At 40.4% G+C, this 16,849-nt stretch overlaps 1 protein-coding gene across 1 annotated transcript; it reads right to left on the bottom strand.

The window, feature by feature from the left end:
* Nucleotides 1–352: 352 nt before the first annotated feature.
* On the bottom strand, nucleotides 353–16,306 carry Akirin2 (akirin 2). The gene is made up of 5 exons (XM_050145511.1): nucleotides 15,945–16,306; nucleotides 4,516–4,659; nucleotides 2,609–2,758; nucleotides 1,280–1,351; nucleotides 353–1,045 (listed from the first exon to the last, which is right to left on the bottom strand). The coding sequence occupies exons 1-5, from the start codon at nucleotides 16,171–16,173 to the stop codon at nucleotides 1,035–1,037; spliced, it is 606 nt and encodes a 201-aa protein (XP_050001468.1). The 5' UTR covers nucleotides 16,174–16,306; the 3' UTR covers nucleotides 353–1,034.
* Between the last annotated feature and the right edge of the window lie 543 nt (nucleotides 16,307–16,849).

Genomic DNA, 16,849 nt, shown 5'->3' with positions numbered 1-16,849 from the left:
TTCCCAGCGATGAATTATAGCCTGGAATTGTGGGCAAAACTACACTCTTTCTACCCTAAACTGTGTATAAAACTAGAGCAGCCATGCTTGTCATGTATCACACATCATTCAAAAACATTAAAACTGGAATTGAAGGTAAAAAATTCTACACTGAGATCTTGCTATGCAGCTTGCTGTACAACAGCAAGTTACAGAAGCAATTCTGAATCAGAACTTAATTTTTGGAAACAGCATTTAATAAAAGGTAAACCTTACCAGAAAACTAACTTTATTGAGTTCTAGAAGATACTTATATTTAAAACACTACTTTATTCAAATACTACCCATGTGTACAATTCGAAAACAAGCAGAATAGAAGTAAATGTTTTATTTTTCCAACTAAACTCCAGTGCTACAAGGGCAGTAAAACAATGATACACTGGGGGAGGGGGGGGTGCAGCAATAAACATTTGTTAAAAAGACTGATAGAATAAATAGAACTACCAAAAAATAATAATAAAGGAAATCATATAAACCCATTCTGAAACCCCAATGAAAGTCCTGAAATACAGAAATGCCCTCTCCTCCTCCACTATTTCACAGAAGTACTGTAGACTAACTGCTTAATTGTCCTGGGATTACATTCTAAATTATTAATAACTGGTTACAGCTTGGTTGTAGTGCACAATTAAAATCACACTAACTTCATCTGACGTGTCATTCTACAGCTTTATTTACATAACCAGTGAAGGGCATGTTCTAGATGCCAACTTTAATCCCTTTCAAACATTAATATAAAGAAGCCAAATTGTAATGATACAGCAAAACGAAGCCACTGGTATTAATACAAGTAGCAAAGGTCCACATCCAGGTGGTATTGACATCACGGAAATTTCCAAAACCAATTGCTGCTGCCTAAGAGTGGTTGCCACTGACGAAAGCTTGAAATAACCTGTATTCACAGATGGACACTGGCATTGTTGCACGTCATAGTTGGGACCTCCTGCAACAACTCAACAAGGAACAGGGCAGCCCACAAATGCAAAAAGCGTGATTCATGAAACATCTGGAGGAGAAAAGGAGTATTAGTGCAAAGAATGAGACAAAAATAAAACATAAGATTAATTCATTTGTAACATCGTCCCTAGGCGTTTAAGTGACCAAGAGCATTTTACTTCTGTTTTAAACCAACCTTATCTCTACATTTTTTTTTACCCTAACTCCAACATCAATACATTTTTGTCAACTCTTTTTAAATATGAAAACATTTCAGTTTATAGTTCAAAGGTCAAATACTTACAACTAGCAGGCTGTTCTCCATATCGCCGCATTATCTGATCATGCGTAAACTTCACAAATGCATCATATTGTTCTACAAATAAAGATGTGTCAATTATATGGCTTGCAAATAGCCCTTGTAATGTATCTGAAAATATAAAGCTACATGAAGGCACTCTTAACACCTTCATCCTTCCCATAACCTCAGTAGTAATTGTAAACAGAGTGTTTTCCACATCCACAGGATACAACATAAAAATTTAAATTTACTAATACTGCAGCTGATCAACATAACTAGTTCTTCCCTAGGGCCATGAAAGTGAGGTGTGGGTTTTAAGAATGTTGATTTCCTTTTTTTTGCTGGAATGCTTTGGTTAATAGACAACACTGTGTCAATGTACAGAAAATATTGACCAGCATAAAATATGGTGGGAATAATTCAGTTCTTAACAACAGTTTCTTGGTGTGGCAGTTTGAATAAGAATGGACCCAATAGGTTCATATATTTGAACACTTGAACATTTGAGTCTCCAAAGAGTGGAACTCTGAAAAAATTAGAAGGATTAGGAGGTATAGCCTTGTTGGAAGAAGGTACACCTAGAGCCCCCACTGGCAACACTCCAATATTTAGTGTCGAACAATTTCCCTATCAAATTTTATTTGATTATATCACTGGGGTTGGTCTTTATTGTGGAATATTTGTTTAACTAGGCAAAGATGTGTTACATCTGTTTATGCTGCATTTGTTTAAATATGTAATCCGTTGTTTTACCTTAACTGTCCAAGGCACCTGACTGGTCTATTAAAAAGATAAGAATGGCCAATAGCTACGCAGTAGAGAGATAGGAGGGGCTATAGGGTGAGATAATAATTAGGAGGACGAATCCTCCTACTTATTGAATCAGGAGAAGAGAAGAGCATTAAAGGGAGAAAGGGAGAAGCCTGGGGGGGGGGGGGAGCAGCCAAATAGCCAGAGTAGGACAGAGTGAAAGAGGTAAAAAAGTCCTGAGGCAAATGTAGATGAAGAGAAACAGGTTAATTTAAATTACAAGAGCTAGTGGGACAAGCATTAGGTAAAGCCAACCTTTCATAACTACTAAGTCTCTCTCTAGACTTGGGAGCTGGTTAGTGACTCAAGGTTTCCTAAGCCCACACCAGGCCTAGGCCTTCTCTCTTACTAGGGATCAGGGTGTAGTGCTCAGTTATTAATCTAGCACCTATCTGCACGCGGCCATAATTGACTAACCTAAAACTGAACAAGCCCCCAGTTAAATGCTTTCATGATGTCTCTTCTCAGCAGCAGAACAGTGACTAAAGCACTGGGATATTCTAAAATAAATTCATTTGTTACCTGCAAGTTTTGTGTTCAGTATTTCTTCATATTCTTCTCGAACCTTCTCTTCCCGTTCTTTCAACAAACGTTCACAGATCATCCCAACCTGCCTTAGAGTAAATAAGGGCTGTTCTTTTTTTAATGGTGAGGATGTTGCAGATGAAGTCCCTATGTACAACATAAATAAAACAGCACCTGATTTAGAACCATAACAGAATGCACTCTGAAGGCAAGTTTCATTAGAACTGTGCATGTCCTTTAAAATTTATTCTTTATGATAAACAGGTCCAACTAGTAATTCGATCAGCTGTGACTCTGGAAAAAGACATGTTATCCAGAGGAAAAGCCTAAAGATGAATAGAGAAAACCTCAAAACAAAATTATTGTAATGATGGAGCTCATTACAAAACTTTTAATGTCCTCCCAGCAAATACCTGCTTAGAACGTTTAGTGGCTCATTTACAAAATTAGCCACAAAAGAAATATAACTGATTTAAAGCTTCAGTTTAAAATTAGAGTAGTTCTATAAAAGACACTTGTTTTATTATCAGCTGTTTATATTTAAGGCCATACGGTAAAGCCTCACAAACAGATTATGCCACCACTTCAATATTCCTCATTTTCCAAACGCTTTAGTGTCCTATTAAAGAATCATGTCTTAAAAAGTTACTGTACGCCAGGCGGTGGTGGCTCACGCCTTTAATCCCAGCACTCGGGAGGCAGAGGCAGGCGGATCTCTGTAAGTTCGAGACCAGCCTGGTCTACAAGAGCTAGTTCCAGGACAGGCTCCAAAACCAGAGAAACCCTGTCTCGGAAAACAAAAACAAACAAACAAAAAGTACTGTAGGGAAAATTCTGGAATGTAGATACTTAATTTAAAAACATAATTGATTCTAAGTTTTGAATAGTGATCATAATCTCATTCGTTAACATAATCTAATTCACATAAATTCATTCTTAAAACTGCAACAGAACCAAAGTTATCAAACTAATGCAGCTGTATCCAAAAGCAGTTGCACCACCAGTGCTTGTCAGTTTCAAATTAGCAAGAATATTTCTTCCATGCTTTCGTAACTAAAAAGTTTTAAGAGAAAATTGTTAACACAGAAAGCGCAGATCTGTATTAAAAACTTTACGAATAGGATATCAACTATATCTCTAACAAATTGACTCATGACCAAACATTCAGAAAGTCCATTTTTGTGACTTAAAGGAGGAAGGCTCTTATGATTATTTCTTTGAACTGTGTACTTTTCTCTAACAGTTTTTCATTAATGCCACCAGTTAGGCTAGTCTGTAGGAGGGAAAACATCTGTATTTTATGGTTCTGAGTTCTGAAATATTATTAATTTAACAGTCACTGATAGTATCAAATAATGAGATACATCATAGAAAAATATTTCCTTAAACAGTCATCCTCTTTAAGGATCATTTAAAGTACTTTCAAGTATATACATACAGACAAAGGCATAAAAATACATAAAATTGGGTGTTTTGAAAGTTTTTAACGGAAGTTACAAGTCATTATACTTACAAAGTGTCCGCTTTAGGGCTGCTAATAAAAGTGACTGTCTGGTTGCTGGGAATCCAAGTGCTGATTACTTTAATATTATAACTAGCATAATTTTTTTTAATCTTAGAGGAAAAACAAGTTCTTTAAGTCACTATGGGCATTTGCATCCTTTCTTCTCCCGTAATTTCTCACATAGCATTTCTTTCACTTTTTATTAAAGTTTCTTATTGGGGCTGGAGAGATGGCTGGGTGGTTAAGAGCACTGACTGCTCTTTCAGGGGACCAGGGTTCAAGTCCCAGCACCCACATGGCAGTGCATAAATGTATCTAAATCCAGTCCCTGAGCGATCTGACACCTTAACAACATTACACATAAAATAAGGCTTTAAAAAAAAATAAAGTTTCTTATTACCTGGTGACGCTGGTCCACTGATGAGAAATGCATGTGGCTGTGAATCAGAACTACAACCCGGGTCTGTCTGCTGAAAACTAGCTTCTAAATGTCTTCTCTTCTGCATACGCTTATACTCCTGTTTTATGTTGTACAGAATTTGTTCTAAAAGGAAAAAGTACAAATTTGGAAAGATCTAAATTTTCATGATATACAATTTCCTTGAGCACAGTTAACAGGGCATGTTTTTAGAAGTAGTATATCCAACCCTCTTCAGGCCTCTTCAGGCACAGACATGCAGCATACACTCCCATACACACATATACATATAAAATGAATCCTAAAAAATAAACCGCCCACCTGAAACCTAGCAATTCAAAGTCAAATTCTGTTGAGCACTAACTAGTAAATGCTAAACTTAAGCTTTTTACTCAAAACAGTGGTCAGATGGTCTGATTAAAACCCATTTACTGAGTAAACTCAGCTCATCTATCCATTATATATAGAACTACTGAAATGAACGGGCATTTCCAACCATTAGAAGGGAAGACTATGTACATTCCAGCGCAGGCCAGTGAAAAGTGACCACAGATCTAAAATAACAACGTCCAAGGCAATTAATACTTCACCATGCATAAAACTGTCACTGCCTTAGTTAATATGAAGCACAATGAAACCTGAAACTATTCCAGCACTAACAACAAAACATTCTGAATCTTGGGAAGAAAAGCCCGTGTGGTACAATACACAAGAATCACTGCACTACAATGCAGTTATCTTTAACACAGCCACTGAAACAGTTAAGATCATATCCAGAATATCATTTTTGAGCCAATACAATTCACTATACAGAGATTTCTAATTGAACATAGGAACTTTGGGGCTGGAGAGACAGCTCAGAGGTTAAGAGCACTGGCTGCTCTTCCAGAGGTCCTGAGTTCAAGTCCCAGCAACCACATGATGGCTCACAGCCATCTATGAGATCTGGTGCCCTTTTCTGGCGTGCAGGCATACATGCAGACAGAACATTGTATACATAATAAGTAAATAAATTTAAAAAAAATCTTAAAAAAAAAAATAGGAACTCTGATCTAACCAGAAGATGCCTGAGGTTTCTACTCCCCTAGTCACCTACCTCCACACTTTCTCACTAACCCCTTTAGCTCTATGTGAAACTAAATCCCAAGAAGTTTAGTGAAAGCAGAAGTAAACAATGCAATAAAAGAGACTTATATACAGTAACAATCCTATTCAATATTTAATACTGGTGCCTTTCATTTTTAATCTTCAGTAGTCTCTTTTCTTTGTCTAAGAAAATGTTCAGAATTTTAAAGAAAAGATTATATTACTTATTATTTTTGGTTTTTATTTCTATTTCGTGTATGAGTCTTGTGCCTGCGTGTGGATAACTACACTATATACATGTAGTGACTGTGGAGGCTAGAAGAGGGCATCTGATCTCTTGGAGCTAGTGTTAAGGATAGTTCTGCATGCTGGGAACAGAAAGGTCCCCTGCTACTAAATTCCAGTTCATATGACACCAAAAGGGATGTGTTGGATATCCAACTGCTTTTGTTGTGTGCCTCTAATGTAAGTATCTTCTCAAATAGCCTACAGGTTAGAAACTGTGGGCAATCTTAAACTTTAAAACAAAGCAAAAATAGCAACAGCAATAAGTAGGGGAGAGAAAGGGGAAATGGAACCAATCAAAACCCAGAACGGGGAAAATATATGTGCTACAGAGAATACATGGTCCGATCTAATCTAGAAGCAGAGTTAATAATTCAGCTTAGTCCAACTCACCAGTCACAAAGGCAAAATAATTTATAGTTACTTAAAGGGTTTACAGTAAGCTGTTGAGGTATCTCAAGTTATCAGTGGATTTATACTACCAGTGAAATAACAGAAACTGACCTTGCAGTGGTTACAGCATTTCTTCTTCCTCATGTAGAGGCTAAATGAATGAATGCCTCTTAGACAAAAATGTTACATAATGCAAACTTAGAATCTAACTTGGTTTGCAAAGACAGAGGGGAGAAGACTTTTTTAAGGACAGCATAATTAAAGCTGAAATACGAATCCATTTCCTATTCATGCGCTCAGGCATTCTTCCTCCCAAATAAGCTACACAGAAAAAATGCTGCCAATACTTGCTAAGTCATGTTTCACACACTAAATAACATCCTATGACTCTAGGACTTTCTTTTATTATTTTTAAAAAATGTTTATGTGTACTGGGGCAGTGGTAGCGCAAGCCTTTAATCCCAGCACACAAGAGCTAGTTCCAAGACAGGCACCAAAGCTACAGAGAAACCCTGTCTAGGGGGGCAGGGGAACAGGACCCAAACAAAAAGTTTATATGTGTCTGTCTTTGCACATGTGTGTGGATGCCCAGAGACCAGAGATAACCCTGGAGCCGGAATTACAAATAGTTGTGAGCTGAATATCATGGTTGCTGGGAACAGAACAGAACTCAAGTTCTCTGCAAGAGCAATAAGCACTCTTAACTGCTGAACAATCTCACTAGCCGCATATTTTTTTTTAAAAAAGAGAAATATGAATGTGTGGCCAACATTTGAAAAAACGGTCTCTGATTTCTCTCCTAAGATAATCATCATGTGATTGATGACACACAAACAAATGCATTTTTCTGTAGTGACTACTATAAAAGAATTAAGACCAACTCTCCACAAGAAAATACTGATTGGAATCTAAAGATTAATTCATGAATTTAAAAGCCAAAAGATTCTGAGCTGGGAGTGGAGGGGACAATACAGTGGCCCTCAGAAAGTGAAGACAACACAGGAGCAAGATGGCTACCTCTGGATTCAACTAGAGATCCTGCCTCAATAACTAAGGTTAGGAGTGACTGAGCTTCCTCCAAATGTCAATTTTGAACCTAAGCTAAGACATAATGCAAATGTGTATACATACATACATGTACACTTAGCACACACACACTCAGAGAGAGAGAGAGAGAGAGAGAAAAAGAGAGAGAGAGGTTTAGAGAAATGGTCTGGATTAAAGATACAAATTAGTGAGTCATCTGTGAGTAGAAACTTAAGTCATGAGACTCCTTTGGGAACTATTAAGTGAGGTGGCCATGGAGCTGAAACTAGAACTAAAGAAATCCTGTATTTTGCTGGGCTGGTCGTACAGGCCTTAATCTCAGCACAGGCCTCAATCTCAGAGGCAGGTGGATCTCTGAGTTCAAGGCCAATCTGGTCTACTGAGTGAGATTCAGGACAGTCAGGCTGTTTTGCAGAGAAACCCTGTCACGGGAGAAAAAAATCCTAAAATTTAATGTTAGAAGAGCACAGCCGGAATCCCAGCCCTCGGGAGGCAGAGGCAGGCGGATCTCTGTGAGTTCGAGGCCATCCTGGTCTACAGAGGCCGTCCTGGTCTACAGAGCTCGTTCCAGGACAGGCTCCAAAGCCACAGAGAAACCCTGTCTCGAAAAAACAAACAAAACAAAAATGTTAGAAGAGCACAAATGCAAACTGGCATCTGAAAGCTCTTTCAAATTCCTTTTAGAGCACAAGCTAGAAGAAATGTTTTCAACTGAAGACCCAAAAACAGCAAAGTCAAGGAGGTCTGTGGTGGGGGTAGTTAGGAGGACAAGACTCCTTTGGAAAAGAAAAATCTTCCTTGACTTTTATTAACTCAGTTAATTCACAAGGATACTTATAAGACGAGACAAGGACAAAGTTGGTAGTGCTGGTACTAGGAAACTAAAGAAATTGCCATACTATGACCTCTTTTTTTTTTTTTTCTGTAGAAAGGCAAGATTATTTGTTGAAAGTATGATTATTAGACAAATTTTAAAAGTCCCATTCAACTCTGCCTGCCTATTCCCAGCACTAAGGTGGAAATGCTTTTAGTCCACACAACCCCAGACAGAGCAGGACTACCATCACTTACACATTTACATGAATGTGTTCTGTTTCAGTGTCTTCTTTCTGAAATGTCAGTCAACATAGACCTAAGTGTGGGCCCACAGGTTAAAATCTACTACTCTGATGTCTGTATTGCTACTCCCATTCCACAAGTACGACAAGCTACCTAAATAAATCACAATAAAGAAAGCTAATGTTTAAAATTAGAATACCAAAATAGCAATACTAATATTTAAGATGAAGTATGACTTCATCTAACTGATAACTAAAATAATGACCACTATGCAAAACAAATTATAGAAATCTCATGCTATGATCAGAAATTCACATAAGAGTGTCCTATGAGTCTCTAAACTGCCTCTTCTATGATAGGTATGTTATGATACCTATATTCATTCAGGGAGGTATTTTGTTGCTGTTTTAAGTAAGGGATTACCCTAAACCAGAAGTTAAGCATTGCTGCACATCACAATGCCAGTCTCCAATAACGCACTATTTCACACTAAGTCACTGCTGATACAGTCAATATCAGGTTACACTGTCCTGACAATAACAACTATTATCTATACTTCCAATTACATCATAAAGTTCTTTCAAGTAATTATATTTCAGCACTGGATAGTCTCTTAGGGATAGGGACAATAATACTTGAAAAATCCTACTATATTTTATTCAATTGCTAAGGCAGTTTAACATTGCTCATAGTACTCTTTATTTTTGAAGCAGGATCTCAATATGCAGCCCCTCCTGCCTCAGCCTCCTGAGTGCCACCACACCCAGTACTATCTCATCTGAAAAATAAAACAAGGTTGGGCAGTGTGACATGTGCCTTTAACAACCCAGCACTCTGGAGAAAGTGGCAGTCAGGTCTACATAATGAGTTCCAGGACAGTCAGAGTTATGTAAGGAGACCCTGCCTCAATAAGTAAACAACCAAATAAGTAAATTAATAAGTAAATAAACGACAAGTCTCAATAAACAAATAAATAGCAAAAAAGAAAACAACAGTTCTCCTAAGTTCATCCCTAATCGATCCTCATTCTTATTTTCTTAAGGTGTTATAAATAGTAACAAAAATGAGTACTAAAATGTCAGCGAACATGTAATTTCAGAAAAGTAAGCAAATCTCTAATTAATGGTGCAGTTCCTCCAAATGAGACTTTTACAATATTGTAATGCTAGCAGTCCATATTTACCATCCAAAACGAATATGAAGAAATATTAAGAAGCAGTCAGGAGCACTTGTTGCTCTTGCAGAGGACCGAGTTTCCATTCCCACCACCTACAAGATAGCTCACAACCATCCCTAACTCCAGTTCTAGGGGATGTGACACCCTCTTCTAACTTCCACAGGCACCACATGTGTGGGATTCACATTCATAAACACTCATACATATAAATAAATAAGTCTTCTTCTAAAAAGTACCCAGAAGTATCATTTAAAACTTTCACTGTAGGGGGCTGGAGAGATGGCTCAGAGGTTAAGAGCACTGACTACTATTCCGGAGGTCCTGAGTTCGATTCCCAGCAACCACATGGTGGCTCACAACCATCTGTGATGAGATCTTGTGCCCCTTCTGGCCGGCCTGAGGGCATACATGGAGGCTGAACACTGTGTACATAATAAATAAATCTTAAAAAAAAAACTTTCACTGCAGCTGGGACGTGGTGGCGCACACCTATAATCTCAGCACACAGGAGGCAGAGGCAGGCAGATCTCCTGAGCTGGAGGCCAGCCTGGTCTACAAGAGCTAGTTCCAGGACAGGCTCCAAACTACAGAGAAACCCTGTCTCAAAAAACAAAAACAAAACAAAATCCTTTCACTGCAGTAGTTCCTAATTACACTTTCCTCATAAAATACTTTAACTAAAAAGAACTTTGTGCTAAGACATTAGCTGAGAGGGTACTAATAATTTTGAAGCTAATTTCAAAGGTGGTATCATTCATTTGCCCCGCAGCAGCTCTAAACTTGAGAGACCTGTCTGTGGTCATCCTTCCCAGGCTATTTATGAATCTCTCAGGGAGTTGAGTTGAGATATGCTGAGATAAACTGAGTTCTACAATTGCTATACTCAGCAAATCAACATACAGAGCAGCATCTGTAGATGCCAGACCCGTTCAAATAAGAAGTGTTTCCCTTCTCCTTACCTTTTAAAAATTGATAATCTTATCAAAGGCAAGCAATCCATCAAATTTTCACATATGCAGAGAAAATTTTGTGGATTAACAATACTGCAGAGTATTAAGGTCAACAGTAAGGGGTGCTGTTTAAATCCTAGGACTACAGGACCATAAAATTCTGATGAACTAATTAATCCAGTTATAGGTAACTGGAGCTACACACTCTTAAGTATCAGGTTTACAATACAATCCACAGTACAAAGACCACTACTAATGCATTTATTTGCCAATTCCACTGAGAAACTAAAAGTAATTTAGCAGCTGTCTAAATAACCACAAATATTAAAAGACACTCTGACTCAATAAAATGACATCTGAAGTGAGACACTGCCTTCTCCAACAGACATCTCATTTGTTTGCCTAGAAGCATTTATATTTTCTTTAAGCCAGCTGGTGTCTCCATTTGGAGGCATGTATCAATGTCTAGTGAACAATCTATTCCCCATTCACAAGCCGTAGTTTCCATTTTTTAATGGAAAGCTTCCAACAAATACAATGAGTTCTTACAATGGAATTTAACTTTTCATCCAACTCAGTTCCTAAAACAAACTACAAACAATGTACACATTAAAGTTAACTAGCCAACTCAGAGTCAACATCCACAGGTCATTCATCAGACCACTGATTCATAGTATAATTACAAAAACAACGTGTTAGATTTGACTGATAGGACTGACAGTCTACGGTTTTATTAAAACAATTCCTTTCATGGGGCAGTGGGGGTGCACACCTTTAATCCCAGCAGAGGCAGACAGATCTCTGTGATTCAAAACCAGCCTGATCTACAAAAAAGGTTCCAGGACAGCCTGAGCTGCTACACAGAAAAACCCAGTCTCAAAATACAAAATAAAAATAAAATAAAATTATAAAAAGTAAAAACAACTCCTTTCTTAGGAATGCCTTACCAATCTTTTGGTTACACAATAATATAGATATTAAAAAAAAAACTTAGACTGCCAAATAAAAGTCCAGTACTGGTATGAAACACAGCTCCTTACAGTGTTGACCAGGTGTCCAGAGATCTCTCCAAGACTACTGTCAATGTTATTAGCTGCCCTCCAGAACTTGATGGTTAAGACTCTTGCTGAGGACCACACACCCTGGTCACTGGATATGGAGCAAGCTGGTACTGGCCCAGAAGCTCCTCCCTGTGAGCTAGCTTCCACAGCAGGTGTTTTGCAGGCTACAATGAAAGAAAAGTCATCCCAACAGCATCACCCAGCTGTCAACTCTGAGCTACAAAACTCATGTCTGGCATGACAAGTTCATGAGTAAAACAGTGGCATGAACGTCACGGGGGAAATGCCCTGCTATCTGACTGCGTTTATGATTTCCACCTGCTCCAAGGCAGAAACACATGTTTGACACTGTAAACCTGGCCAAAAACCCAAAACTGCTCTAGCCTAATACTATTATTTTGTTAAATGGCCATGGTAACAACAAACTGCCCTATAAATTGTATCTCTGTACCTATAGATTAATGTAGCTCTCAGACCTCAGAGAATTTTTCTTGTATACTATTCACAGTTAACACAGAAACTTACAACTGGTCAAAGTGCAGAGCTCAGTTATTAAGAAAGGATCCATATCATATCTCTTCCCACCAATACTCAGAACAATCATGGAACAGGCAGCAAATAAAGTAAGGGCCAGATGTCAGGGAAGACCAGAATTAGTGTCTTTTGGACATGACAGGAATGAATACAGCAATCGTTATCACAGGTTCAAGACCTGCATAAAAGATAAGCCAGTCAACACTTAAGCACAAGACTCCACCCGTAGCTAAGGACCTGTTAACAGCTGATGGTATTTGGTCTACAAACAGTCAATTTTCTTTAAGCTCTTAGTAGATCAATCATGCTCCAATGGATAACCCCAATTTTTTTTTTTTTTTTTGATTTTCAGGGTTTCTCTGTAGCTTTTGGTTCCTGTTCTGGAACTAGCTCTTGTAGACCAGGCTGGTCTCGAACTCACAGAGATCCGCCTGCCTCTGCCTCCTGAGTGCTGGGATTAAAGGCGTGCGCCACTACCGCCCGGCTGATAACCCCAAATTTATAAGCAAAACAAATTGGGACTTGATAGGCTATTTTAAGAGGCGGGGGAGAGAACATGAAATTGGGAAGCAGGGAATGGGGGTGGGGTGGATCTGAGGAAGAGTTAGGTGTTTGATCAAAATACACTTCATGTATGTATGCATTAAATTCTCAAAGTACTAGGGGAAAAAATACATCCTTAAAATCTTATGTAAGGCATGGTAGGGCGCACCCACCCTCTAATCCCAGCATTTGGGAGGGAGAGCTGAGTTCCAGGCTAGCTAGACCTGCATGATAAGAACATTTCAATCTCTCTCTCCCTCCCTCCTTCCTTTTCCACCAACTTCCCAGGATAAGTATTTGATACACTCATTTCCCCATCTTCATTTAAATGCTTTTCTCTGTCTCCAAACCAATCTACTATCCTTTTGCACACTAAGTATTTTAGACATCAATCACTGAATTATAATCCTAGGCCAGAGTATGTACAAACTTTTTTGGGGGTTGGGGGTAGGGAATAAAAGATCAGAAAATAAATATGAATTCCGGGGCAAAATACTCTCTCCACAACCTTACTAAGATAATCTGTAATGGACTTTCAACCTTTTAAAGGCGGACAGGCATAACTGGATCCCAACTGTTTTTCATGGCACTGACATTTAAATTCTTTTGATTTTTCAATGTCATAAAATAATCATTTTTATTCTTTTTCAGCCATTTTAAAATGTTATTTTAAAAAAAGCCTTGCCTCCCAGTCTGTACAAACAGATGGCCATAGTTTGTCAAACCTACCTAAAGCAGTTCTGAATCAGTAAGTCAGGCACACCAAAAATCATGTTTGAGATATGTGTAAAAGGGGGCAAGAACTGAAACCACTGTTAATGAACAGAGTAACAGTTTCAAGTCTTGAAGGTAAGAAAATAAGCTAGACTCCTTCAACTAGCCCTTTTCTCTAGTATTAAGTTGCAAGTTTGAAAAATATTGACTTAAACAAAAGCAGTCATCAAATCAAAGTTTGGAATCACCTTGGAATGTCTAAAATAACAGTCAGGGTTTAAACCAGTGCCCAAGTTCCTGAAGCTGCTAATAAGCCCCATCAAAGTCTCAACATCACCATCAGAAGTGACCGTGAGGTCTAAAAGAGAGCAATGAGAAAGACAAAACTGCATATGGTATAAGCACTGTATAAACTTCCAGATCTTTAGTTGTAACCCAAAAAAGTTCAACCATACATTTACAGTATCATTAAAAATTAAAGTAAATATGTACATTTTAGCAAATTTAAACTTTCAGCAATCTTCCCTCATTTTTCAGGAAGTCAATTTTCTACATCAATATTCAAATTAATTAAAAATACCCACTTACTATTTAGCCAACTATAAACATTAATTAGGATGTGATTTTAGGTTTCAAGATAGGATCAAACTATCAGCTGGCTTAAAGACTAGCAATAATTCTAATCATTTTACTATTGTATTTTACCTAATTGAAATGTGAGATTACACGAAGTATATTAACCTCTGCTCCAAAGAGAGCAATGACATGACAAATTTGAAAGATCACTATTATTTCTGAACAAGCTCCTCTAAGTAAAGGAAGGTGTATAGTTCCCTGGTGTTTCATATATGTGTTCAAGATTATTTTAATTGCATAGGGATATACAGTAACTCACAAACCTAACACTACTTTAATGAAATTTATTGCTGGTTACAGCTACTTTGAAAAGACCTCATTAGTAGTTAAGGCACCATTTCAATGCTCAAAGATAACATTTCATTAAACACAACTAAAAATGTCTGCCCCAAAGAATTCATTCTTCACTTTGTTCTCGCTTTTTCTGTAACGTCTAAACTAGTGGTTCTCAACCTTCCTAATGCTGTGACCCTTTAATACAGTTCTTCACGTTGTGATGACCCAACCATAAAATTATTTCGTTGCTATTTCATAACTGTAAGTTTGCTACTGTTGTGAATCGTTATGTAAATATTTGATATGCCACCTAGGGTCGCAACCCACATGTTGAGAACCACTCATTAAAACATATCCGTCAAGAATGCCTTTATACATATATAAGGGGGAGGGGACCAGTTTAGGTACAATCATTAAATAAAATTCTTGGCATTCCTATGAAAATTGACTGCAACTCTTAAAACAGTATTGCCCTAAGTTAGAGCAAATATTTAATAGCAAGAATAGGTAACTGAGGTCTCACCATGGATTTGGGTATGGCTATTTAAATGTGACAGTAAGAAAAAACCCACTTGGTACAGTTAGTTGTATATGGAAGTTACCAGATACAGAATTATATAATTCCCGTCTTTTTTAAAATGAGGTTCTGGGGGGGAAAATTCAATTGAGCTAATCAAAGCTCTAAGGATGAGATCAGCAAGTCTCTCTCTCTCTCTCTCTCTCTCTCTCTCTCTCTCTCTCTCTCTCTCTCTCTCTCTCTCTCGCACTCACAGACCTTTGCATACCACACACAAAGGAAATAGATTTAGACTTCAAGTCCACAACAGTCTGCCCTAAGACTTGCACGGGGGGAAAGATCCCTAGGTACACGCATCATGTACAAAAGCAACCGAAGGTACACCCGGCAGTCACTTTCCGAATGTTTCAAGACTTCAAGTCGGAAGTCCACTGGAATCTTGAGGTATTCGTTACTCTCGAGGCTAGGATGGTTTTCGTTGGGATAACTAAAGCGTTTACAAATAAATTAAGTCAGTCCCAATTTAAAGGACAAGTTCTTCTCATTAAAAGTTCGGATTTCTTAAGGACTAGACGCATAGCGAGATCACATTACAGTACTCGGGAAGAACATTTGCTTTGTCGTTGACCCTGCTAGGGAAACAGGTCTTGACTCAGCCAAAGTGGCGTTCTTGTGGGTGATTAATGACAGGCCTACAACTCGCCCCAGTGACATCCATCCCCCTCCAAGCCCCACCCCTTCTATACTAAAACCAGCCAAGTCTAAAATGGAGGAGGGGCTGCCTTCTCGCCTCAAACCACTCAGTCACTGTGTTAATAGCTGCAACCAATCGATTCAGTCCAAGAGACCGGGAGATTCGGGTGAAATGTGACCCTTCTCTCGCCGGACTTATAAATAATATCCTCTCTGATCATTTCCGCCGGGTCTCTACAGAAGGACACAATCCCAGTGACCCTGCCCCCAAATGATCTTCCTCACAATGAGCTAGCTACCCCGTAATGCCGGCCAGCACGGCCCGTACCCACCCAACCTGCCGACACCGCCCCCACCTTGGTTCAGGCCCTTTCCCTTTGTGTCCGCACCCCAGGCGCCCGGTCGCAGCCCACCCCGGCGGCCCCGGGGCCGAGGCCCACCTGTGGTGAGGCGGGAGGAGACGTCGCCGAACGGGGAAGGCTCCATCCGGAGATACTTCTGCGGCGAGGCGGCGGCGGCCGAGGCGGCGGCGGCGGCGGTGGCGGCCGTAGGGGAGGCGGTAGCCGACGCCGGGGCCGACAAAGGCGCGCATCGCCTCCGCTTCGGAGACGCGGGGCTCAGCAGAGGATCGAAATCCAGAGTCCTTTTCAGAGTGGCTCCGCACGCCATGGCGGCGGGCAGCCGAGGCCCGGCTCGGGCGGGGCCGGGAAGGACGGGGGCAGGAGGGCCCTCGGATGCGCCCGGTGGGTGTGGGGCCCGGGACGGCTGGGCCGCGGCAGGGCAGGTGGGCGAGGCGCGAGGCTCGCGCCGCCGGCTCGGGGCCGCTCCCGAGAGGCCGGGCCACCCCCGCCGTGCGCTCGCTCGCTCGGGCTGGAGCGCGCCGAGGCTGCAGCGCCGAGACCGGCTCCCTTCGGAAGTGGACCGGGCCAGGGGCGCGACCGAAACGCGATCTCCCACGCGCCGTGGCCGACGGAAGCTGGCGAGCGGCGGCGACGCAAGGCGGCTGGGAGGTGGCTGCCCCGCACAGCGCTAGGCAACGCACTCGACCCTCTCCTTCTCCACGCACCCAACTCTGCCACCCGCCGCCGGCCCCAATATGGCGTCAATAACAACGCCGCCGATTCAAATCCTGCGGCTCCAGGGCGCCTGCGCAGGAGGGGCGGGCCGGAGCGGGCCGGGGCGGGCCCACCCGAGTGCACTCTGGGATTTGTGGGGTTTCGCTCCGGGCTGGAATCCGCCTGAAAGACGGTTACTCAGAAGTCACAGAAACTACGACTCCCGTCATTCAAGGCGCGCGGCCCCGAGTTCCGGGTTGAAATTTAAATACCCCCTCATAAGTAAGCGT

This window comes from Alexandromys fortis, unplaced genomic scaffold (assembly GCF_014885135.2).
Source record: "Alexandromys fortis isolate MF-2015 unplaced genomic scaffold, M_Fortis_MF-2015_v1.1 scaffold_2_26212498_36691700, whole genome shotgun sequence".
NCBI lineage: Eukaryota > Metazoa > Chordata > Mammalia > Rodentia > Cricetidae > Alexandromys > Alexandromys fortis.
The sequence above is the reverse complement of the archived record's forward strand: the minus strand, read 5'-3'. Positions and strand labels throughout refer to the sequence as shown.